We start from the raw sequence: 25305 nt of genomic DNA, 5'->3' as shown, positions 1-25305 counted from the left end.
ATTTGCATTTGCATTTTATAAATGGGTTATATTTACTGTATGTGAAATATTTGTAATCTATATAGCATAGTGTAAATTGTAAAAAAATCTATTCATTCAATGAAAAAAGTATTTCATTTTAGTAAAAGAATTAGTTGAAGAAAATAAGCAACTTGAAGAAGGTATGAAAGAAATATTGCAAGCTATTAAGGAAATGCAGAAAGATCCTGATGTTAAAGGAGGGGAAACATCTCTAATTATTCCCAGTCTTGAAAGACTAGTTAATGTAAGTTATTTTTATATTAATGGTTTTATTTTGTTTCATCACTTCAAAGATGTTGTTCCACTCTCATTGATCTCCACAGTTTCTGATGAAACATTTGTTGTCATTTGAGTCATTGTTCTCCCGTATGAAATGTGTAGTTCTTCTTGGGCTACATTCAAAACTTTCTCTTTTTATTTGGTTTTTGCCAGTTTGACTGCAATGTGCCAAGGGTGTGTGTGTGTGTAGCTTGTTTGGGGTTTGCTGAGCTTGAATCTGTTCACTTATGCTATTCAACAATTGGGAAGTTTTCTGACATTAATTTCTTCAATCATTTTTTTGCCTCGTTCTCTCTGGGACTCCACTGAAACATGTTAGACCTTTTGATATTGTCCCACAACTCCTTGAGGCTCTGTTCATTTTTTCGTTCCTAATTTTTTATCTTTTCTGTTCCCAGTTGGATAATTCCCATTGATTTATCTTCAAGTTCACTGATACTTTCTTCTGTCATCTCCATTTTTCTGTTTTAATGGTCAGCTTGAGACCTGGCAGAGCTTTTACACAGAATTTGAAGATCCCTTTTGTTGGTTCTTTTCTTTCTGGAATTCCCCTCTCACTATTCTGTGGCTTTGGGTCCTATCCTCTGGTTTTTAGGCCAGAAAGAAGACAGGTCACTGGAACTGCAGCTTGCCCTCTCAGTTAAGCCTTAAAAACAACAAATTTACTGCTTGCTAGTCCTGTCTTCCAAGTTTCAAGTCCCCTCAAAAATCTGTTGCTTTTGTTCATTTTCTAGAACTTTTATGTAGTAGTTTTTTGTATTCACTTGTTAAATGTGGGAGGGTAGGTCTGTTAGGACCTTACACCACAAACCTAGAAGTGTAATAGGATGTAGTAAGAATATTTTGAATATTTAAAGACTTAAGAATTACTATGAGAAAGATTTTAGCCATTAAATGATGTTCTATTTATATTTACCATATAGGGACTTAAGACTTCTACGGTATTGATGAATGTCTGTTATATAAACTTGAATAAAACATAAATTTTTAGATTTTTAATATTTAAATCTATGTCATTTACATGATCTGAACATACTTAATATACATTATTATACTATGCTTGATTTATATAGAAAAAAGTCTTATTCATTGAATTGCTTTTTTTATGATTAGTCAATAGTTGAATACTTTTTTTTTGAATTTTATTTTATTTTTTTATGCAGCAGGTTCTTATTAGTTATCTATTTTATATATATTAGTGTATATACGTCAGTCCCAATCTCCCAATTCATCCCACCACCACCAACTCCCGCCACTTTCCCCCCTTGGTGTACATACGTTTGTTCTCTACGTCTGTGTCTCAATTTCTGCCCTGCAAACCGGTTCATCTGTACCATTTTTCTAGGTTCCACATATATGTGTTAATAGATGATATTTGTTTTTCTCTTTCTAACTTACTTCACTCTGTATGACAGTCTCTAGATCCATCCACATCTCAACAAATGACCCAATTTCGTTCCTTTTTATGGCTGAGTCATATCCCATTGTATATATGTACCACATCTTCTTTATCCATTTGTCTGTCAATGGACATATAGGTTGCTTCCATGACCTGGCTATTGTAAAGAGTGCTGCAATGAACATTGGGGTGCATGTGTCTGTTTGAATTATGGTTTTCTCTGGGTATATGCCCAGTAGTGGGATTGCTGGATCATATGGTGATTCTATTTTTAGTGTTTTAAGGAACCTCCATACTGTTCTCCATAGTGGCTGTATCAATTTACATTCCCACCAACAGTGCAAGAGGGTTCCCTTTTCTCCACACCCTCTCCAGCATTTGTCGTTTGTAGATTTTCTGTTGATGCACATTCTAACCAATGTGAGGAGATACCTCACTGTAGTTTTGATTTGCATTTCTCTAATAATTAGTGATGTTGAGCAGCTTTTCATGTGCTTCTTGGCCATCTGTATGTCTTCTTCGGAGAAATGTCTATTTAGGTATTCTGCCCATTTTTGGATTCGGTTGTTTGTTATTTTAATATTGAGCTGCATGAGCTGTTTATATATTTCGGAGATTAATCCTTTGTCCATTGATTCGTTGGCAAATATTTTCTGCCGTTCTGAGGGTTCTCTTTTTGTCTTGTTTGTAGTTTCCTTTGATTTGCAGAAGCTTTAAAGTTGCATTAGGTCCCATTTGTTTATTTTTGTTTTTATTTACATTACTCTAGGAGGTGGATCAAAAAAGATCTTGCTGTGATTTATGTCAAACAGTGTTCTGCCTATGTCTTCCTCTAAGAGTTCTATAGTATCTGGCCTTATATTTAGGTCTCTATTCCATTTTGAGTTTATTTTTGTGTATGGTGTTAGGGAGTGTTCTAATTTCATTCTTTTACATGTAGCTGTCCAGTTTTCCCAGCACCACTTACTGAAGAGACTGTCTTTTCTCCATTGTATATCCTTGCCTCCTTTGTCATAGATTAGTTGACCATAGGTGCGTGGTTTATCTCTGGGCTTTCTATCATTTTCCATTGATATGTTTCTATGTTTCTATGTTTCTGTTTTTGTGCCAGTACCATACTGTCTTGATTACTGTCACATTGTAGTATAGTCTGAAGTCAGGGAGCCTGATTCCTCAAGCTCCGTTTTTCTTTCTCAAGATTGCTTTGGCTGTTCGGGGTCTTTTGTGTTTCCATACAAATTGTGAAATTTTTTGTTCTGTGAAAAATGCCAATGGTAGTTTGATAGGGATTGCATTGAATCTGTAGATTGCTTTGGGTAGTAGAGTCATTTTCACAATGTTGATTCTTCCAATCCAAGAACATGGTGTATCTCTCCATCTATTTGTATCACCTTTAATTTCTTTCATCAGTGTCTTATAATTTTCTTCATACAGGTCTTTTGTCTCCTTAGGGAGGTTTATTCCTAGGTATTTTATTCTTTTTGTTGCAGTGGTAAGTGGGAGTGTTTTCTTAATTTCACTTTGAGATTTTTGATCATTAGTGTATAATAATTCAAGAGATTTCTCTGCATTAATTTTGTATCCTGCTACTTTGCCAAATTCATTGATTAGCTCTAGTAGTTTCTGGTAGCCTCTTTAGGGTTCTTTACGTGTAGTATAATGTCATCTGCAAACAGTGACAGCTTTACTTCTTCTTTTCCAATTTGCATTCCTTTTATTTCTTTTTCTTCTCTGATTGCTGTGGTTAAAACTTCCAAAACTATGTTGAATAATAGTGGTGAGAGTAGGCAACCTTGTCTTGTTCCTGATCTTAGTGGAAATGGTTTCAATTTTTCACCATTGAGGACGATGTTGGCTGTGGGTTTGTCATATATGGCCTTTATTATGTTGAGGTAAGTTCGCTCTCTGCCTACTTTCTGGAGGATGTTTTTCATAAATTGGTGTTGAATTTTGTCGGAATCTTTCTCTGCATCTATTGAGATGATCATCTGGTTTTTCTCCTTCAATTTCTTAATTTGGTGTATCACATTGATTGATTTGCATATATTGAAGAATCCTTGCATTCCTGGGATAAATCCCACTTGATCATGGTGTATGATCTTTTTAATGTAGTGTTGGATTCTGTTTGCTAGTATTTTGTTGAGAATTTTTGCATCTATATTCATCAGTGATATTGGCCTGTAGTTTTCTTTCTTTGTGACATTTTTTTCTGGTTTTGGTATCAGGGTGATGGTGGCTTCGTAGAATGAGTTTGGGAGTGTTCCTCCCTCTGCTATATTTTGGAAGTGTTTGAGAAGGATAGGTGTTAAGTCTTCTCTAAATGTTTGATAGAATTCTCCTGTGAAGCATCTGGTCCTGAACTTTTGTTTGTTGGAAGATTTTTAATCACAGTTTCCATTTCAGTGCTTGTTATTTGTCGGTTCATATTTTCTATTTCTTCCCGGTTCAGTCTTGGAAGGTTGTACATTTCTAAGAATTTGTCCATTTCTTCCAGGTTGTCCATTTTATTGGCATAGAGTTGCTTGTAGTAATCTCTCATGATCCTTTGTATTTCTGCAGTGTCAGTTGTTACTTCTCCTTTTCCATTTCTACTTCTATTGATTTGAGTCTTCTCCCTTTTTTTCTTGATGAGTCTGGCTAATGGTTTATCAATTTTCTTTATCTTCTTAAAGACCCAGCTTTTAATTTTATTGATCTTTGCTATCATTTCCTTCATTTCTTTTTCATTTATTTCTGATCTGATCTTTATGATTTCTTTCCTTCTGCTAACTTCAGGGTGTTTTTGTTCTTCTTTCTCTGACTGCTTTAGGTGTAAGGTTAGTTTGCTTATTTGAGATGTTTCTTGTTTTTTAAGGTAGGATTGTATTGCTATAAACTTCACTCTTTTTTTTTTTTTTTTTGCTGTACGTAGGCCTCTCACTGTTGTGGCCTCTGCAGTTGCGGAGCACAGGTTCCGGATGAGCAGGCTCAGCGGCAATGGCTCACGGGCCTAGCCGCTCCGCTGCATGTGGGATCTTCCCGGACCAGGGCACGAACCTGTGTCCCCTGCATCGGCAGGCGGACTCTCAAGCACTGCGCCACCAGGGAAGCCCCTATACTTCACTCTTTTTTTTTTTTTTTTTTTTTTTTAACATCTTTATTGGAGTATAATTGCTTTACAATGGTATGTTAGTTTCAGCTTCACAACAAAATGAATCAATTATATATATACATATATTCCCATATCTCTTCCCGCTTGCGTCTCCCTCCCTCCCACCCTCCCTATCCCCCCCCTCCAGGCGGTCACAAAGCACCGAGCTGATCTCCCTGTGCTATGCGGCTGCTTCCCACTAGCTATCTACCTTACGTTTGGTAGTGTATATATGTCCATGCCTCTTTATCGCTTTGTCACCGTTTACCCTTCCCCCTCCCCATAGCCTCAAGTCCATTCTCTAGTAAGTCTGTGTCTTTATTCCTGTTTCACCCCTAGGTTTTTCATGACATTTTTTTTTTTTAAATTCCATATATATGTGTTAGCATACGGTATTTGTCTCTCTCTTTCTGACTTACTTCACTCTGTATGACAGACTCTAGGTCTATCCACCTCATTACAAATAGCTCAATTTCGTCTCTTTTTATGGCTGAGTAATATTCCATTGTATATATGTGCCACATCTTCTTTATCCATTCATCCGATGATGGACACTTAGGTTGTTTCCATCTCTGGGCTATTGTAAATAGAGCTGCAATGAACATTTTGGTACATGACTCTTTTTGAATTATGGTTTTCTCAGGGTATATGCCCAGTAGTGGGATTGCTGGGTCATATGCTAGTTCTATTTGTAGCTTTTTAAGGAACCTCCATACTGTTCTCCACAGTGGCTGTATCAATTTACATTCCCACCAACAGTGTAAGAGGGTTCCCTTTTCTCCACACCCTCTCCAGCATTTATTGTTTCTAGATTTTTTGATGATGGCCATTCTGACTGGTGTGAGATGATATCTCATTGTAGTTTTGATTTGCATTTCTCTCATGATTAGTGATGTTGAGCATTCTTTCATGTGTTTGTTGGCACTCTGTATATCTTCTTTGGAGAAATGTCTATTTAGGTCTTCTGCCCATTTTTGGATTGGGTTGTTTGTTTTTTTGTTATTAAGCTGCATGAGCTGCTTATAAATTTTGGAGATCAATCCTTTGTCAGTTGCTTCATTTGCAAATATTTTCTCCCATTCTGAGGGTTGTCTTTTGGTCTTCTTTATGGTTTCCTTTGCTGCGCAAAAGCTTTTAAGTTTCATTAGGTCCCATTTGTTTATTCTTGTTTTTATTTCCATTTCTCTAGGAGGTGGGTCAAAAAGGACCTTGCTGTGATTTATGTCATAGAGTGTTCTGCCTATGTTTTCCTCTAAGAGTTTGATAGTTTCTGGCCTTACATTTAGGTCTTTAATCCATTTTGAGCTTATTTTTGTGTACGGTGTTAGGGAGTGATCTAATTTCATACTTTTACATGTAGCTGTCCAGTTTTCCCAGCACCACTTATTGAATAGGCTGTCCTTTCTCCACTGTACATTTCTGCCTCCTTTGTCAAAGATAAGGTGACCATATGTGCGTGGGTTTATCTCTGGGCTTTCTATCCTGTTCCATTGATCTATCTTTCTGTTTTTGTGCCAGTACCATACCGTCTTGATAACTGTAGCTTTGTAGTATAGTCTGAAGTCTGGGAGCCTGATTCCTCCAGTTCCTTCTTTCGTTCTCAAGATTGCTTTGGCTATTCGGGGTCTTTTGTGTTTCCATACAAATTGCGAAATTTTTTGTTCTAGTTCTGTGAAAAATGCCAGTGGTAGTTTGATAGGGATTGCATTGAATCTATAGATTGCTTTCGGTAGTAGAGTCATTTTCACAATGTTGATTCTTCCAATCCAAGAACATGGTATATCTCTCCATCTATTTGTATCATCTTTAATTTCTTTCATCAGTGTCTTATAATTTTCTGCATACAGATCTTTTGTCTCCTTAGGTAGGTTTATTCCTAGATATTTTATTCTTTTTGTTGCAATGGTAAATGGGAGTGTTTTCTTGATTTCACTTTCAGATTTTTCATCATTAGTATATAGGAATGCCAGAGATTTCTGTGCATTAATTTTGTATCCTGCCACTTTACCAAATTCATTGATTAGCTCTAGTAGTTTTCTGGTAGCATCTTTAGGGTTCTCTATGTATAGGATCATGTCATCTGCAAACAGTGACAGCTTTACTTCTTCTTTTCCGATTTGGATTCCTTTTATTTCCTTTTCTTCTCTGATTGCTGTGGCTAAAACTTCCAAAACTATGTTGAATAAGAGTGGTGAGAGTGGGCAACCTTGTCTTGTTCCTGATCTTAGTGGAAATGCTTTCAGTTTTTCACCATTGAGGATGATGTTTGCTGTGGGCTTGTCATATATGGCCTTTATTATGTTGAGGAAAGTTCCCTCTATGCCTACTTTCTGCAGGGTTTTTATCATAAATGGGTGTTGAATTTTGTCAAAAGCTTTCTCTGCATCTATTGAGATGATCATATGGTTTTTCTCCTTCAGTTTGTTAATATGGTTTATCACATTGATAGATTTGCGTATATTGAAGAATCCTTGCATTCCTGGAATAAACCCCACTTGATCATGGTGTATGATCTTTTTAATGTGCTGTTGGATTCTGTTTGCTAGTATTTTGTTGAGGATTTTTGCATCTATGTTCATCAGTGATATTGGCCTGTAGTTTTCTTTCTTTGTGACATCCTTGTCTGGTTTTGGTATCAAGGTGATGGTGGCCTCGTAGAAGGAGTTTGGGAGTGTTCCTCCCTCTGCTATATTTTGGAAGAGTTTGAGAAGGATAGGTGTTAGCTCTTCTCTAAATGTTTGATAGAATTTGCCTGTGAAGCCATCTGGTCCTGGGCTTTTCTTTGTTGGAAGATTTTTAATCACAGTTTCAATTTCAGTGCTTGTGATTGGTCTGTTCATATTTTCTATTTCTTCCTGATTCAGTCTTGGCAGGTTGTGCCTTTCTAAGAATTTGTCCATTTCTTCCAGATTGTCCATTTTATTGGCATAGAGTTGCTTGTAGTAATCTCTCATGATCTCTTTTATTTCTGCAGTGTCAGTTGTTACCTCTCCTTTTTCATTTCTAATTCTATTGATTTGGGTCTTCTCCCTTTTTTTCTTGATGAGTCTGGCTAGTGGTTTATCTATTTTGTTTATCTTCTCAAAGAACCAGCTTTTAGTTTTATTGATCTTTGCTATTGTTTCCTTCATTTCTTTTTCATTTATTTCTGATCTGATTTTTATGATTTCTTTCCTTCTGCTAGCTTTGGGGTTTTTTTGTTCTTCTTTCTCTAATTGCTTTAGGTGCAAGGTTAGGTTGTTTATTCGAGATGCTTCCTGCTTCTTAAGGTGGGCTTGTATTGCTATAAACTTCCCCCTTAGAACTGCTTTTGCTGCATCCCACAGGTTTTGGGTCGTTGTGTCTCCATTGTCATTTGTTTCTAGGTATTTTTTGATTTCCTCTTTGATTTCTTCAGTGATATCTTCATTATTAAGTAGTGTATTGTTTAGCCTCCATGTGTTTGTATTTTTTACAGATCTTTTCCTGTAATTGATATCTAGTCTCATGGCGTTGTGGTCAGAAAAGATACTTGATACAATTTCAATTTTCTTAAATTTACCAAGGCTTGATTTGTGACCCAAGATATGATCTATCCTGGAGAATGTTCCATGAGCACTTGAGAAAAATGTGTATTCTGTTGTTTTTGGATGGAATGTCCTATAAATATCAATTAACTCCATCTCGTTTAATGTATCATTTAAAGCTTGTGTTTCCTTATTTATTTTCATTTTGGATGGTCTGTCCATTGGTGAAAGTGGGGTGTTAAAGTCCCCTACTATGAATGTGTTACTGTCGATTTCCCCTTTTATGGTTGTCAGTATTTGCCTTATGTATTGAGGTGCACCTATGTTGGGTGCATAAATATTTACAATTGTTATATCTTCCTCTTGGATTGATCCCTTGATCATTATGTAGTGTCCTTCTTTGTCTCTTCTAATAGTCTTTGTTTTAAAGTCTATTTTGTCTGATATGAGAATTGCTACTCCAGCTTTCTTTTGGTTTCCACTTGCATGAAATACCTTTTTCCATCCCCTTACTTTCAGTCTGTATGTGTCTCTAGGTCTGAAGTGGGTCTCTTGTAGACAGCAAATATATGGGTCTTGTTTTTGTATCCATTCAGCCAATCTGTGTCTTTTGGTGGGAGCATTTAGTCCATTTACATTTAAGGTAATTATCGATATGTGTGTTCCTATTCCCATTTTCTTCATTGTTTTGGGTTTGTTATTGTAGGTCCTTTCCTTCTTTTGTGTTTCTTGCCTAGAGAAGTTCCTTTAGCAGTTGTTGTAGAGGTGGTTTGGTGGTGCTGAACTCTCTCAGCTTTTGCTTGTCTGTAAAGGTTTTAATTTCTCCATCAAATCTGAATGAGATCCTTGCTGGGTAGAGTAATCTTGGTTGCAGGTTTTTCTCCTTCAACACTTTCAATATGTCCTGCCACTCCCTTCTGGCTTGCAGAGTTTCTGCTGAAAGATCAGCTGTTAACCTTATGGGGATTCCCTTGTGTGTTATTTGTTGTTTTTCCCTTGCTGCTTTTAATATGTTTTCTTTGTATTTAATTTTTGACAGTTTGATTAATATGTGTCTTGGCGTATTTCTCCTTGGATTTATCCTGTATGGGACTCTCTGTGCTTCCTGGACTTGATTAACTATTTCCTTTCCCATATTAGGGAAGTTTTCAACTATAATCTCTTCAAATATTTTCTCAGTCCCTTTCTTTTTCTCTTCTTCTTCTGGAACCCCTATAATTCGAATGTTGGTGCGTTTAATGTTGTCCCAGAGGTCTCTGAGACTGTCCTCAGTTCTTTTCATTCTTTTTTCTTTATTCTGCTCTGCAGTAGTTATTTCCACTATTTTATCTTCCAGGTCACTTATCCGTTCTTCTGCCTCAGTTATTCTGCTATTGATCCCATCTAGAGTACTTTTAATTTCATTTATTGTGTTGTTCATCGTTGCTTGTTTCATCTTTAGTTCTTCTAGGTCCTTGTTAACTGATTCTTGCAATTTGTCCATTCTATTGTCCATTCTATCTCCAAGATTTCGGATCAACCTTACTATCATTATTCTGAATTCTTTTTCAGGTAGACTGCCTATTTCCTCTTCATTTGTTAGGTCTGGTGGGTTTTTATCTTGCTCCTTCATCTGCTGTGTGTTTTTCTGTCTTTTCATTTTGCTTATCTTACTGTGTTTGGGGTCTCCTTTTTTTTTTTTTTGCAGGCTGAAGGTTCGTAGTTCCTGTTGTTTTTTGAGTCTGTCCCCAGTGGCTAAGGTTGGTTCAGTGGGTTGTGTAGGCTTCCTGGTGGAGGGTACTAGTGCCTGTGTTCTGGTGTATGAGGCTGGATCTTGTCTTTCTGGTGGGCAGGTCCACGTCTGGTGGTGTGTTTTGGGGTGTCTGTAGACTTATTATGATTTTGGGCAGCCTCTCTGCTAATGGGTGGGGTTGTGTTCCTGTCTTGCTAGTTGTTTGGCATAGGATGTCCAGCACTGTAGCTTGCTGGTCGTTGAGTGAAGCTGGGTGCTGGCGTTGAGATGGAGATCTCTCGGAGATTTTTGCTGTTTGATATTATGTGCAGCTGGGAGGCCTCTTGTGGACCAGTGTCCTGAAGTTGGCTCTCCCACCTCAGAGGCACAGCACTGAGTCCTGGCTGCAGCAACAAGAGCCTTTCATCCACAGGGCTCCTTAATTTGGGATGATTCGTTGTCTATTCAGGTATTCCACAGATGCAGGGTATATCAAGTTGATTGTGGAGCTTTAATCCGCTGCTTCTGAGGCTGCTGGAAGAGATTTCCCTTTCTCTTCTTTGTTCTCACAGCTCCCAGGGGCTCAGCTTTGGATTTGGCCCCGCCTGTGCGTGTAGGTCGCCGGAGGGCGTCTGTTCTTTGCTCAGACAGGACGGGGTTAAAGGAGCCGCTGATTCGGAGGCTCTGGCTCACCCAGGCCGGGGGGTAGGGAGGGTCACAGAGTGCAGGGCGGGCCTGCAGCGGCAGAGGCCGGCGTGACGCTGCAGCCTGAGGCGCGCCGTGCGCTCTCCCGGGGGAGCCGTCCCCGGATCCCCGGACCCCGGCAGCGGCGGGCTGCACAGGCTCCCCGGAAGGGCGTGTGGCTAGTGACCTGCGCTCGCACACAGGCTTCCTGGCGGCGGCAGCAGCGGCCTTAGCGTCCCATGTCCGTCTCTGGGCTCCGCACTCTTAGCCGCGGCTCGCGCCCGTCTCCGGAGCTCTCCCAAGCAGCGTTCCCAATCCCCCCTCTTCGTGCACCAGGAAACAAAGAGGGACGTAAAAGTCTCTTGCCTCTTCGGCAGGTCCAGACCCCTCCCCAGACTCTCTCCCGGCCAGCCGCGGCGCACCAACGCCCTGCAGGCTGTGTTCATGCCGCCAACCTCAGTCCTCTCCCGGCGCTCCGACAAAAGCCGGAGCCTCAGCTCCCAGTCCCGCCCGCCCCGGCGGGCGAGCAGACAAGCCTCTCGGCTGGTGAGTGCCGGTCGGCCTGATCCTCTGCGCTGGAATCTGTCCGCTTTGCCCTCCGCACCCCTGTTGCTGTGCTCTCCTCCGCGGCTCCCGAGCTCCCCCACTCCGCCTCCCGAAGTCTCCACCCGCGAAGGGGCTCCTAGTGTGTGGACACTTTTCCTCCTTCACAGCTCTCTCCCGCTGGTGCAGGACCCGTCCCTATTCTTTTGTCTCTGTTTAGTTTTTTCTTTTGCCCTAACCAGGTACGTGGGGGGTTCCTTGCCTTTTGGGAGGTCTGAGGTCTTCTGCCAGCGTTCAGTAGGTGCTCCGTAGGAGTTGTTCCACGCGTAGATGTATTTCTGGTGTATCTGTGGAGAGGAAGGTGATCTCCGCGTCTTACTCTTCCGCCATCTTCCCGGAACTCCCCTATACTTCACTCTTAAAACTGCTTTTGCTTCATCCCATAGGTTTTGGTCGTCGTGTTTTCATTGTCATTTGTTTCTAGGTATTTTTTGATTTCCTCTTTGATTTCTTCACTGATTTCTTGGTTATTAAGTAGTGTATTGTTTAGCCTCCATGTGTTTATATTTTTTACAGATTTTTTCCTGTAATTGATTTCTAGTCATAACGTTGTGGTCAGAAAAGATACCTGATATGATTTCAATTTTCTTAAATTTACCAGGGCTTGATTTGTGACCTAATATATGATCTATCCTGGAGAATGTTCTATGAGCATTTGAGAAGAATGTGTATTCTGTTGTTTTTGGATGGAATGTCCTTTAAATATCAATTAAGTCCATCCTGTTTAATGTATCATTTAAAGCTTGTGTTTTCTTATTTATTTTCATTTTGGATGATCTGTCCATTGGTGAAAGTGGGGTGTTAAAGTCCCCTACTATGATTGTGTTACTGTCGATTGTGTTACTGTCGATTTCCCTTTTTATGGCTATTAGTATTTGCCTTATGTATTGAGGTGCTCCTCTGTTGGGTGCATAAATATTTACAGTTGTTATATCTACTTCTTGGATTGATCCCTTGATCATTATGTAGTGTCCTTCTTTGTCTCTAGTAATAGTCTTTGTTTTAAAGTGTATTTTATCTGATATGAGATTTGCGACTCCAGCTTTCTTTTGATTTCCATTTGCATGGAATATCTTTTTCCCCTCACTTTCAGTCTGTATGTGTCCCTAGGTCTGAAGTGGGTCTCTTGTAGACAGCATATATACGGGTCTTGTTTTTGTATCCATTCAGGCAGTCTATGTCTTTTGGTTGGAGCATTTACTCCATTTGCATTTAAGGTAATTATCCATATGTATGTCCCTATTACCATTTTCTTAATTGTTTTGGGTTTGTTATTGTAGGTCTTTTCCTTCTCTTGAGTTTCCTGCCTAGAGAAGTTCCTTTAGTATTTGTTGTAAAGCTTGTTTGGTGGTGCTGAATTCTTTTAGCTTTTGCTTGTCTGTAAAGGTTTTAATTTCTCCATCAGATCTGAATGAGGTCCTTGTTGGGTAGAGTAATCTTGGTTGTAGGTTTTTCCCTTTCATCACTTTAAATATGTCCTGCCACTCCCTTCTGGCTTGCAGAGTTTCTGCTGATTCAGATCAGCTATTAACCTTATGGGGATTCCCTTGCATGTTATTTGTTGTTTTTCCCTTGCTGCTTTTAATAATTTTTGTTTGTATTTAATTTTTCATAGTTCGATGAATATGTGTCTTGACATGTTTCTCCTTCAATTTATCCTGTATGGGACTCTCTGTGCTTCCTGGACTTGATTAACTATTTCCTTTCCCATATCAGGGAAGTTTTCAACTATAATCGCTTCAAATATTTTCTCAGTCCCATTCTTTTTCTCTTCTTCTGGGACCCCTGTAATTAGAATGTTGTTGCATTTAATGTTGTCCCAGATGTCTCTGAGACTGTCCTCAATTCTTTTCAGTCTTTTTTATTTATTCCGCTCTGCAATAGTTATTTCAACTATTTAATCTTACAGGTCACTTATCCGTTCTTCTGTCTCAGTTATTCTGCTATTGATCCCTTCTAGAGCATTTTTAATTTCATTTATTGTGTTGTTCATCACAGTTTGTTTACTCTTTAGTTCTTCTAGGTGCTTGTTAAACGTTTCTTGTATTTTCTCCATTCTATTTCAAAGATTTTGGATCATCTTTACTAATAATATTCTCAATTCTTTTTCAGGTACACTGCCTATTTCCTCTTCATTTGTTACGTCTGGTGGGTTTTTGCCTTGCTCCTTCATCTGCTATGTGTTTCTCTATCTTCTCATTTTGCTTAACTTACTGTGTTTGGGGTCTCCTTTTCGCAGGCTGCTGGTTCGTAGTTCCTGTTGTTTTTGGTGTCTGCCCTCAGTGGCTAAGGTTGGTTCAGTGGGTTGTGTATGCTTCCTGGTGGAGGGGACTAGTGCCTGTGTTCTTGTGGATGAGGCTGGATCTTGTCTTTCTGGTCGGCAGGTCCACGTCTGGTGGTGTGTTTTGGGGTGTCTGTGGACTTATTATGATTATAGGCAGCCTCTCTGCTAGTCTGTGGGGTTGTGTTCCTGTCTTGCTAGTTGTTTGGCATAGGGTGTCCAGCACTGTAGCTTGCTGGTCATTGAGTGGAGCTGGGTCTTGGCTGAGATGGAGATTTCTGGGAGATTTTCGCCATTTGGTATTACGTGGAGCTGAGAGGTCTCTGGTGGACCAATGTCCTGAACTTGGCTCTCCCACCTCAGAGACACAGCCCTGACGCCTGTGTGGGGCACCAAGAGCCTGTTATCCACACAGCTCAGAATAAAAGGGAGAGCAGATGAAAGAAAGAATGAAAAAGATGAAATAAAATAAAATGGTTATTAAAATAAAAATATTAAAATTTTTTTAATGTAATCAAAAAAAAGAAAGAAGAGAGCAACCAAACCAAAAAATAAATCCACCAATGATAAAAAGAGCTGAAAACCATACTAAGAGAAAAAGAAGGAAAAAACAGACAGACAGAACCCTAGGACAAATGGTAAAAGCAAAGCTATATAGACAAAATCACACACAGAAGCGTACACATACACACTCATAAATAGAGAAAAAGGTAAAAAATATGTATCATTGCTCCCCAAGTCCACATCCTCAATTTGGGATGATTTGTTGTCTATTCAGGTATTCCATAGATGCAGGGTACATCAAATTGATTGTGGAGATTTAATCCGCTGCTCCTGAGGCTGCTGGGAGAGATTTCCCTTTCTCCTCTTTGTTCGTCCAGCTCCTGGGGTTTAGCTTTGGATTTGTACCCGCCTCTGCGTGTACCTCACCTAAGGGCATCTGTTCCTCACTCAGACAGGATGGGGTTAAAGGAGCTGCTGATTCTGGGCTCTGGCTCACTAATGCTGCGGGGAGGGAGGGGTACGGAGTGTCGGGCGAGCCTGAGACGGCAGAGGACCACGAGACGTTGTACCAGCCTGAGGATCTGTGTTCTCCCGGGGAAGTTGTCCCTGGATCACGGGACCCTAGCAGTGGCGGGCTGCACAGGCTCCTGGGAGGGGCGGTGTGGATAGTGACCTGTGCTCGCACAGAGGCTTCTTGGTGGCGGTGGCAGCCGCCTTAGCGTCTCATGCCCGTCTCTGGGCTCCGCACTGATAGCTGCGGCTCGCGCCAGTCTCTGGAGCTCCTTTAAGCAGCGCTCTTAATCCCCTCTCCTCACGCACCAGGAAACAAAGAGGCAAGAAAAAGTCTCTTGCCTCTTCGGCCATTCCAGACATTTTCCCGGACTCCCTCCTGGATAGCTATGGCGCACTAGCCCTGTTTAGGCTGTGTTCACGCAGCCAACCCCTGTCCTCTCCCTGGAATCCGACTGAAGCCCGAGCCTCAGCTCCCAATCCCCGCCCGCCCCGGCGGGGGAGCAGACAAGCCTCTCCGGCTGGTGAGTGCTTGTCGGCACCGATCCTCTGCGTAGGAATCTCTCCGCTTTGCCCTCCGCGCCCCTGTTGCTGTCCTCTCCTCAGTGGCGCCGATGGCGCCGAAGCTTCCGCCCTCTGCCACCTGCAGTCTCCGCCCGCGAAGGGGCTTCCTAGTGTGTGGAAGCTTTCCCTCCTTCACAGCTCCCTCCCGCTGGTGCAGATCCCGTCCCTATTCTTTCGTCTCTGTTTTATTTATTTATTTTCTTTTGCCCTACCCTGGTACGTGGGGAGTTTCTTGCCTTTTGGGAGGTCTATGGTCTTCTGCCAGCCTTCAGTAGGTGTTCTGTAGGAGTTGTTCCACATGTAGATGTATTTCTGATGTATTTGTGGGGAGGAGGGTGATCTCCATGTCTTACTCTTCCGCCATCTTGAAGCTCCTCCCTCCCGTACACATTTTAAGATTTTTTGTTCTAGTTCTGTAAAACATGCCACTGGTAATTTGATAGGGATTGCATTGAATCTGTAGATTGCTGTGAGTAGGACAGTCATTTTCACAATATTGATTTTTCCAATCCAAGAACATGGTCTATCTCTCCATCTGTTTGCATCATCTTTGATGTCTTTCACCAGTGTCTTAGAGTTTTCTGAGTACAGGTCTTTTACCTCCTTAGGTAGGTTTATTCCTAGGTATTTTATTCTTTTTGTTGCAATGGTGAATGGGATTGTTTGCTTAATTTCTCTTTCTTATCTTTCGTTGTTAGTGTACAGGAATGCAAAAGATTTCTGTGCATTAATTTTGTTTCCTGCAACTTTACCAAATTCATTGATTAGCTCTAGTAGTTTTCTGGTGGCATCTTTAGGATTCTCTATGTATAGTATCATGTCATCTGCAAACAGTGACAGTTTTACTTCTTCTTTTCTAATTTGTATTCCTTTTATTTGTTTTCCTTCTCTGATTGCCGTGGCTAGGACTTACAAAGTATGTTGAATAATAGTGACGAGAGTGGAAATCCTTGTCTTTTTCCTGATCTTAGAGGAAGGGCTTTCAGTTTTTTACCATTGAGAATGATGTTTGCTGTGGGTTTGTCGTATATGGCCTTTATGATGTTGAGGTAGGTTCCCTCTGTGCCTACTTTCTGGAGAGTTTTTATCATAAATGGGATGTTGAATTTTGTCAAAAGCCTTTTCTGCATCTATTGAGATGATCATATGGTTTTTCTTCTTCAATTTGTTAATATGGTGTATCACATTGATTGATTTGCGTATATTGAAGAATCCTTGCGTATCCTGGATAAATCCCACTTGATCATGGTGTATGATCCTTTTAATGTGTTGTTGGATTCTGTTTGCTAGTGTTTTGTTGAGGATTTTTGCATCTATATTCATCAGTGATACTGGTCTGTAATTTTCTTTTTTTGTAGTATCTTTGTCTGGTTTTGGTATCAGGGTGATGATGGCCTCATAGAATAAGTTTGGGGGTGTTCCTTCTTCAATTTTTTGGAAGAGTTTGAGAAAATTGGTGTTACCTCTTCTCTAAATGTTTGATAGAATTCACCTGTGAAGCCATCTGATCCTGGAACTTTTGTTTGTTGGAAGATTTTTAATCACAGTTTCAATTTCAGTGCTTGTGATTGGTCTCTTCATATTTTCTATTTTTTCCTGGTTCAGTCTTGGAAGGTTATACCTTTCTAAGAATTTGTCTGTTTCTTCAAGGTTGTCCATTTTATTGGCATAGAGTTGCTTGTAGTAGTCTCTTAGGATGCTTTGTATTTCTGCAGTGTCAGTTGTAACTTCTCCATTTTCGTTTCTAATTTTATTGATTTGAGTCCTCTCTCTCTTTTTCTTGATGAGTCTGGCTAAAGGTTTATCAATTTTGTTTATCTTCTTAAAGAACCAGCTTTTAGTTTTATTGATCTTTGCTATTGTTTTCTTTGTTTCTGTTTCATTGATGTCTGCTCTAATCTTTATTATTTCTTTCCTTCTACTAACTTTCGGTTTTGTTTGTTCTTCTTTCTCTAGTTCCTTTAGGTGTAAGGTTAGATTGTTTATTTGAGATTTTTCTTGTTTCTTGAGGTTTCTTGAGGCTTGTATTGCTCTAAACTTCCCTCTTAGAACTGTTTTTGCTGCATCCCATAGGTTTTGGATCATCGTGTTTTCATTGTCATTTGTCTCTAGGTATTTTCTGATTTTGTCTTTGATTTCTTCAGTGATCTCTTGGTTATTTAGTAACATATTGTTTAGCCTCCATGTGTTTGTGTTTTTTATGTTCTTTTCTTTGTAATTGACTTCTAATCTCATAGTATTGTGGTCGGAAAAGATGTTTGATATGATTTCAATTTTCTTAAATTTACTGAGGCTTGATTTGTGACCCAAGATGTGATCCATCCTGGAGAATGTTCTGTGTGCACTTGAGAAGAAAGTGTAATCTGCTGTTTTTGGATGGAATGTCCTACAAATATCAATTAAATCTAACTGGTCTATTGTGTCATTTAAAGCTTGTCTTTCCTTATTAATTTTCTGTCTGGATGATCTGTCCATTGGTGAAGTGAGGTGTTTAAGTCCCCCACTATTATTGTGTTACTCTCGATTTCCTCTTTTATAGCTGTTAGCTGTTGCCTTATGTATTGAGGTGCTCCTATGTTGGGTGCATATATATTTCTAATTGTTATATCTACTTCTTGGATTGATCCCTTGATCATTATGTGGTGTCCTTCCTTGTCTCTTGTAACATTCTTTATTTTAAAGTCTATTTTATCTGATATGAGTATTGCTACTCCAGCTTTCTTTTGATTCCCATTTGCATGCAATGTTTTTTTTTTTATAATAATACCATTTTATTAGCAGAGAGTGATACTAGTATGTTAAAATCTTTCTGAGGTAGAAAATCATTTAACAAAATTTATGAAACCCTTTTGATTCCCTTTGTTCCCTATATATCCCTTTATAATTCTGACTTTTCTTCTCTGGTTGGTGACTTTGTTTTTTCTCCACTATTTTAAGTATCTAAAATGATTCTTCATACTTTCTTATGTGAACATCTTTTGTCTGAGATGCTGCCCGCTACTAATACTCAGATCAAACACTGTTCTACAAGGGAAACTCTATTTAGTGACCAAATAGAAACAGAATAATAGCCCAGAAAGATTCTACGTTTTTTTATTTTTGTTTTTTAAATTTTTTTATTTTAATTGACAGCCTGTGGCCTTCCTAGGATTCTTGTTTCTGTCGATTTTGTCTGCTTCTCTTCTGGGTTATCATTTTTTTTTCTGATTGATATGCCCCATCTGAATGACCTAACACTACGTCCTCTAAGAAATCATCAGAATCAATGACACTTTAGATCAGATAATTCCGGCTTCTGCACTTTAGTTCACTTTTTATTGCTATAGGGTGTTTTTCAGGGCCTCTAATCATCATCTAATTCAATCTCATTTTACCACAAGGATTTATAGATAACATGTTGCTATTTTTCAGCAAGACAACTAACTAGACTACTTTGTCATCTGTCAGAATACCTCCTTCTGCCTACTTCTTTCTGCTATCCCCTTTGAATTAGTATGAATTATTACTCCACATGGCCTGCTCTCATCTCCTTAGGGTAAAGGCTTACTCTTACAGACCTACTGCCTTGAGTTAAATCCCAGATCACCCTCCTGAATAGGATATTACATATGATTTTACTCATCTTACTTTCTTTGTCTTCTGCCTTAATTTCTGAAGCTTTACTTTGCATTTAACAGTTTTGTTCCATAAAGTCCAGATCTATTGGTACGTATGTATTGTGTATATGTGTACATGGGGGTAGGTATATTTATATATGCCATTATTGGGGAATTAGGAGCAGTGAAGCCTCTTGGATAGTATTTTAATATTTGACAGATTATTTTTGCTTATCCAGCACTCTTGGATAACACTATTGTATCATACTTTGCCTTTGTTATTATGTATGCTTCAACTGGAGAGGAAGCAATGAAAAATTTAATTAATTAAATGTAGTAGCTATTTCGTTCCTTTGCTCATGCTTTAAATTCAGATGCTTCATGGTTTCAAAGCATTTACATATAAATTATCTCATTTTGACTGTATAAAAACCTTGTGAAGTTGACAGAGCTAACATTATTTCCTCTTCTTTAGAGTTAAGGAAGCTAAGGTATAAGGAATTTCAAGTCACTTGCCCAGCAAATAAGAGATTGGTTAATATTTCAACCCTAGTCATGTTGTTCCTGTCTAGTTGTTTTTCTGATCTACCAGTCTATTTGGATTAGCTAGATATTGTTAATTGTTAGAAGGAAGTGATTAGTATGCTTGGTAATACTGTTGTAGGTTAAACTGGTATTTTATAAATTTAAATTTATAAATAAGAGATAGATTTGGTATATTTTATTATACATGGGAATAGTAAAATGCTTAAATGTGAATTTGACTTAAACATAGATATTTTACTATGACTTTAGTGTTTTTCTTCACATTTCTTCTATATAATTTAAATATATTAGGCTATAGAATCAAAGAATGCAGAAGGAATATTTGATGCCAATCTGCATTTAAAAGCCCAAGTTGATCAACTTACTGGAAGGAATGAAGAATTAAGACAGGAGCTCAGGGAATCTCGGAAGGAGGCTATAAATTATTCTCAGCAGTTGACAAAAGCAAATTTAAAGGTGAGAATTTTATTATATAAAAGAAAATGCTAAGCATATGAATGAAGATTTAATGTGAAACATTTAATTTTTTTTTAAATGACTATTTAATGAGAAAATGCCCCTTGAATTAATTCTTTCAACATTCGGAAACCTTCTGCTTGAAATTTTAAGTTAAATTAGTGGAAAAATAAGTACTGTGTAACATAAAAGGATACAAAAATTCTAAATATATTCCTAGACATTTCTAAGTAGTAGTAATTATAAATTAAATTATAATTTAATTAATACTTGGCAGAGCATTCATATATCTACTTGTTCAAGACATTCAGTAGGAAGTGTTAGTTACTGCTTTTAAATTTGTCTTTCTTTGGGTGTAAGAGATGAGATTCTCATTTCTGAACTGTTCGTTTGCAGATAGATCATCTTGAAAAAGAGACCAGTCTTTTACGACAATCAGAAGGATCAAATGTTGTGTTTAAAGGAGTAGACTTACCTGATGGGGTAGCACCATCTAGTGCCAATATCATTAATTCTCAGAATAAATATTTAATACATATCTTACAGGTACTGAAAATTTTATATGTGAGTAACAAAAATAGTTGATAGTATGTTTTATAATTTAATCATCATATATTCCTTTGTGTTCTTAGAATATTAACAGTGAAATGTTTTTTTAATGATTTTGATATTAGATGGAATGTTATGAATAAAAGTAGTTTATTCCATTCATCTGAATGAGAAGCATATGTGCCATTCATATGAAATATATGATTGACAGATAGAATAACATGCAGCTACTATGAGGTAGTAATGTATAAATAAGGTGAGCTCTTTTATTTATTGCTGGTTGGAAAAGCAATTCACATGAATAAAGTCTGACACAGCTTTTTGTGTAGTGATTAGAATCGTTCCTTTTTTTGTGTGTTAACTACAAGAAGAAACTTTTAAACAAAATGTCTTTTATCTCTTTCTTCCCTTTACCCTGTAAGGTATTAGTTAATCTGTTAGCAAATTAGAAAGGATACTGCTTGCCTTGTGTTTGTTTCTCAGTTTTGCTGTCTATATTACAGTCATTATGAATGGCATAATGAGGGATGCTTTTCATTATTTCATTTGAGTGTGAATACCCGTAATATCACATACATTGCAAATATAATCACAAAAATGTGTTCAGAATCAATGAAAGTAAGTTTTTGATTATAAGCACTGCTGTTTCCCTTTCCTAAATAATCCATTTGTGAATATACTTGAGTTATGATTATCAGATGCTTGTATTTGTATATTATATTAATCATTTTTTGAGTATTAGAATTTACTTATTAGAACATTATAATTCATGTTATATCATTACTTTTAAATTTATAATTTTAGCATTCTTCATGAATTTATTCTTCTTCAATACAGGAACATTGTCAATAAGTGATAGAAGTATTGCATTGTCATGTTACTTGTGATAAGATTCATTTTTTTCATCTTTATATAAAAAACACATGAGAAGCATTGTGGTAGATTAGAGAACCAATTTGGAATCTGAAAACCTGTTCAAAGTGGCAAAACAAGTACTTGGACTCCCAATCCTAAGGCAGCATAGAGTGATAGAAGTAGCAAGGTCTTTGGAGTCAGCCAGACCTGACTGCAAGTGTTAGATCTGCAATATGTAAAGCACCTGGCACTGAGCTTGGCATGTGTGCTTAGAAAATGGTTACCAAGGGTAGTATTAATGAGTTTTTTAATGTTGAGTAAGTTACTTGATCTTTCTAAGTCTCAAGTTTCTTCATCTTCAAAATGAAATAATTGGAAAGGACAATTTGACTGGAGCTATGAATGCATATGTTCATTAAAGGGTATGTGGGACTGAGTGGCTAAAGGTAAGTTTGTAACCACTGTATCTGATCATTTGTATGGTTACTGTAACTATTCTGTATGATGAAAATAATTTTATCTGTTTCATAGCACTTCTCATTTACACATATTACCTCATTCCATATGCCATAAGGTATTCAGAATAATCATAGAAATGACCTATGCTGCTTATGGATTTGCTATTATCTTTTGTATATTTTTCTATAATCTTGTCAGAATATGAATTTATACCTTCAAATTTAAAATATATCCTGATGCTTTTTTCATTCTCATTTTTAAACCAATTTTTAGGAACTAGAATATAAAGAAAATAAGTTAAAGAATTTAGAAGATTCTCTTGAAGACTATAACAGAAAATTTGCAGTAATTCGTCATCAACAGAGCTTATTATATAAAGAATACCTAAGGTATAGGTGTTAGCAAAACTTTATAAATATAATTGAAGAATATTCGTGTTAAAGCTAAGTAACAAAAAATATTTAGATATTTTCTTTTACTTTTTCTTCCTGCCTCTTCACCTCCGCTTTGTGTCTTAGTTCCTTATCTATAAAATTCTGTGATAGTAATACTTTTTCATAGGGTTATTATGAAACTTAAATGAATTATGTGAAAATGCCCAGATATGAGCATTTTGTGAATATTATAGCACATATGAACTGTTTATAAATGTCAGCTGTTAGCATCATTCTTCATCATCACCATCATCATTATTCATATATTTTCATGGGGAACTAACCTGTTTGTGCTTATCTCTGCCATCTCATCTGTACCAATGGACTAACATCCTTAGTAATAGTTAGAATACCTGATTAAAAGTGATTTAAACACTAAGAGTGACTACAATTTGATCTAACAAGAAAACCAAAGCTAATTATAGGGTAGGTCATGTTTGGGAGTCTTATAGTATAGGTCATATTATCTCCTATGTTGGTTATAAAATAGCTGAAGGAAGGAGTTCAAGGAAGATGGAACCATGACCATTGAAGAAGAGGGGCATTTTTTTTTTCACATAACTTTTTATTTTTACATGAAATTTTTTCCAGAGGCTGCTGGCAGACTTAGATCTCATTAGTCAGAATTGGGTTAATGAGCTGTCCAAGTCATATGTCCAGGTTTGAATCATTCAGTTCAAAGAGAATGCTGACACCATAATTGGTTTATGCCAAGCAGATTGCAGGTCTGGGTAGGCAACAATGTCTTATACACCTTCTTTTAAGTCTAATTATTTCTCATTTTGTTTGTATTCTAGATATTTTATAAGTATTTAACACTCAAATTTAAGAGTACAGTCAGGGGCTTTCCTGGTGGCGCAGTGGTTGAGAGTCCGCCTGCCGATGCAGGGGACACGACACGGGTTCGTGCCCCAGTCTGGGAGGATCCCACATGCTGCGGAGCGGCTGGGCCCATGGGCCATGGCCGCTGAGCCTGCATGTCCGGAGCCTGTGGTCCGCAACGGGAGAGGCCACAACAGTGAGGGGCCCGTGTACCAAAAAAAAAAAAAGAATTTTACTATAAGAGTAGGGTCAGAATACTGAGACTTGATTTCCAGAATTAGTTTGGGGTATTGATTATTTTCTTAATTGTTTTCTGTTTTTAATAAAATGTTTATAAGATTCAGCTGCAATTGTTATATTGTAACAATTGTAAAGTAACAATTTGTAGATTAATGAAATAATTTGATAAAATAATTTCTTTACCTTTCATTTATTAAATAAAAATATAACTTTCAGGATAAATCCTTTCAAGTGGCATTTCTACTTATGTTATCAGATATTGACTAGTTATGATTTCTCTTATTTTATAGAAACTAAATTTCCATAATCTATAGCTATCTCTTCCTATAGTTAAATATTTTATTAGGTTTACTGTATTGTCATTTTTATTTTTTTAAGTGAAAAGAAGACCTGGAAAACAGAATCTGAAACAATGAAAGAGGAAAAGAGAAAACTTGAGGATCAAATCCAACAAGATGCTATAAAAATAAAAGAATATAATGTAAGTAAAGCACTTTTAAGATCAATATATAATACTGTACAAACTAAGATAGCTAGATTTAACAAGTAATATAAATGTGACTTTGTGCAGAATTTGCTCAGTGCTCTTCAGATGGATTCAGATGAAATGAAAAAAACACTTTCAGAAAATAGCAGAAAGCTCACAGTCTTACAAGTGAATGAAAAGTCACTCATAAGGCAATATACTACTTTAGTAGAAATGGAGAGACAGCTTAGGAAAGAAAATTGGAAACAGAAGAATGAATTGATATCAATGGAGGCTGAAGTTGGTGAAAAAATTGGACGTTTGCAACGTTTTAAGGTACGTCTGATTTTTTTCAACTCTGAAAATTTTCAAATGTGAAGAAGAAAGTATAGGGCTTCCCTGGTGGCGCAGTGGTTGAGAGTCCGCCTGCCGATGCAGGGTACACGGGTTCGTGCCCCGGTCCAGGAGGATCCCACATGCCGCGGAACAGCTGGGCCCGTGAGCCATGGCCACTGAGCCTGCGCGTCTGGAGCCTGTGCTCTGCAACAGGAGAGGCCACAACAGTGAGAGGCCCACATACCGCAAAAAAAAAAAAAAAAAAAAAAGAAGAAAGGATAGTATGATGAATACCCATCACCTGGATTAATAGTTAACATTTATTAACATTCCACTCTAATTGCTTCATCTGTTTTTTTGTAAGAATATTTTAATTGCAGACATTTCTCCCCTAAATATTTTAGTGTGCATCTCTAAAAAAGTCTTTTTCTGTTTACATAACCACAATAACTTTATCACACTTAACAAAATTGACAACAATACCTTATATTATCTAACGTCCAGATCATATTCACATTTCCTCAGTTGTCCCAGGATCCAGTCAAGGACCCTGCATTGTATTTAGATGTTACATGTCCTAAGTCTTTTAAATATAGAATCTCCCCCTTTTTTTCCTCCTCTCTCTGAAAAATAATGAATATTTATCTGATTATTTTCTTTGATAATTTTACTTGTTCCTGTATCCATTGTATTTACTAAAAGTTAGCTTTGACGCCTTGGTTATATTAAGGTTAAACATTTTTGGCAAGAACACTTCATAAGTAATGTTTTGTACTTTATAAGTAATACTTTATAGTGTATCACTTCAAGAGATGGAATGTCTGGTAGTCCCATGTTTCATGATTGATTACTTTGTTAAGGGGGAGACAGCCATATATCTCTATTATTAAGTGATTTAGTTAATTCTTTGGTGATATTTTGATACCATGCAAATAACCAGTTCTTCATCATTTCTCCTAATGGTTTTAGTGTCCACTGGTGATTGTTGTTGCCTGACCCAATTATTTCATTAAGAGTTGCAAAAATCATGGTTTTCTAATTATATTATGTTCTCTTCATTTACTAGCAGGTATTCTTTATAAAATAAAGAGCTTCTCCTCATTAGCCCAAGCTCTTTGGTTATCTTGAAGTATGGTTCCTAACTAGAAAGGCAAGATAAAAACTGGTCATTCTTTCCTTTTAATGACCAGTTTTCAGAATACAGAGTTTGTATAGTCTGCTTCTGCCTATCCCCTCCCACCCACTGCACCCTCCAGCTTTCTCTTCTTTAAGTATCATAACAGACTCACACACTTTTAAATATTCAGTGTGTTTTACTCAGGTGTAGTCATTATTCTTTTGTCTCAACTTTGGC

General features: G+C 37.7%; 1 protein-coding gene across 2 annotated transcripts in view; it reads left to right on the top strand.

Moving 5' to 3' along the window:
• The window catches only part of CEP290 (centrosomal protein 290), a 103306-nt gene that overhangs the window by 25510 nt on the left and 52491 nt on the right, over positions 1-25305 (top strand). For both annotated transcript variants that reach the window (XM_082849407.1, XM_082849408.1), the window contains exons 19-24: positions 123-265; positions 19626-19790; positions 20187-20336; positions 21927-22042; positions 23528-23630; positions 23721-23951. In XM_082849407.1, the coding sequence (XP_082705533.1) occupies positions 123-265; positions 19626-19790; positions 20187-20336; positions 21927-22042; positions 23528-23630; positions 23721-23951 (908 nt within the window). The remainder of the gene's footprint in view (positions 1-122; positions 266-19625; positions 19791-20186; positions 20337-21926; positions 22043-23527; positions 23631-23720; positions 23952-25305) is intronic.

Source organism: Leucopleurus acutus, assembly GCF_964270905.1.
Source record: "Leucopleurus acutus genome assembly, chromosome: 11".
In the NCBI taxonomy this organism is placed as follows: domain Eukaryota; kingdom Metazoa; phylum Chordata; class Mammalia; order Artiodactyla; family Delphinidae; genus Leucopleurus; species Leucopleurus acutus.
This window is presented reverse-complemented; position numbering and strand designations above follow the sequence as displayed.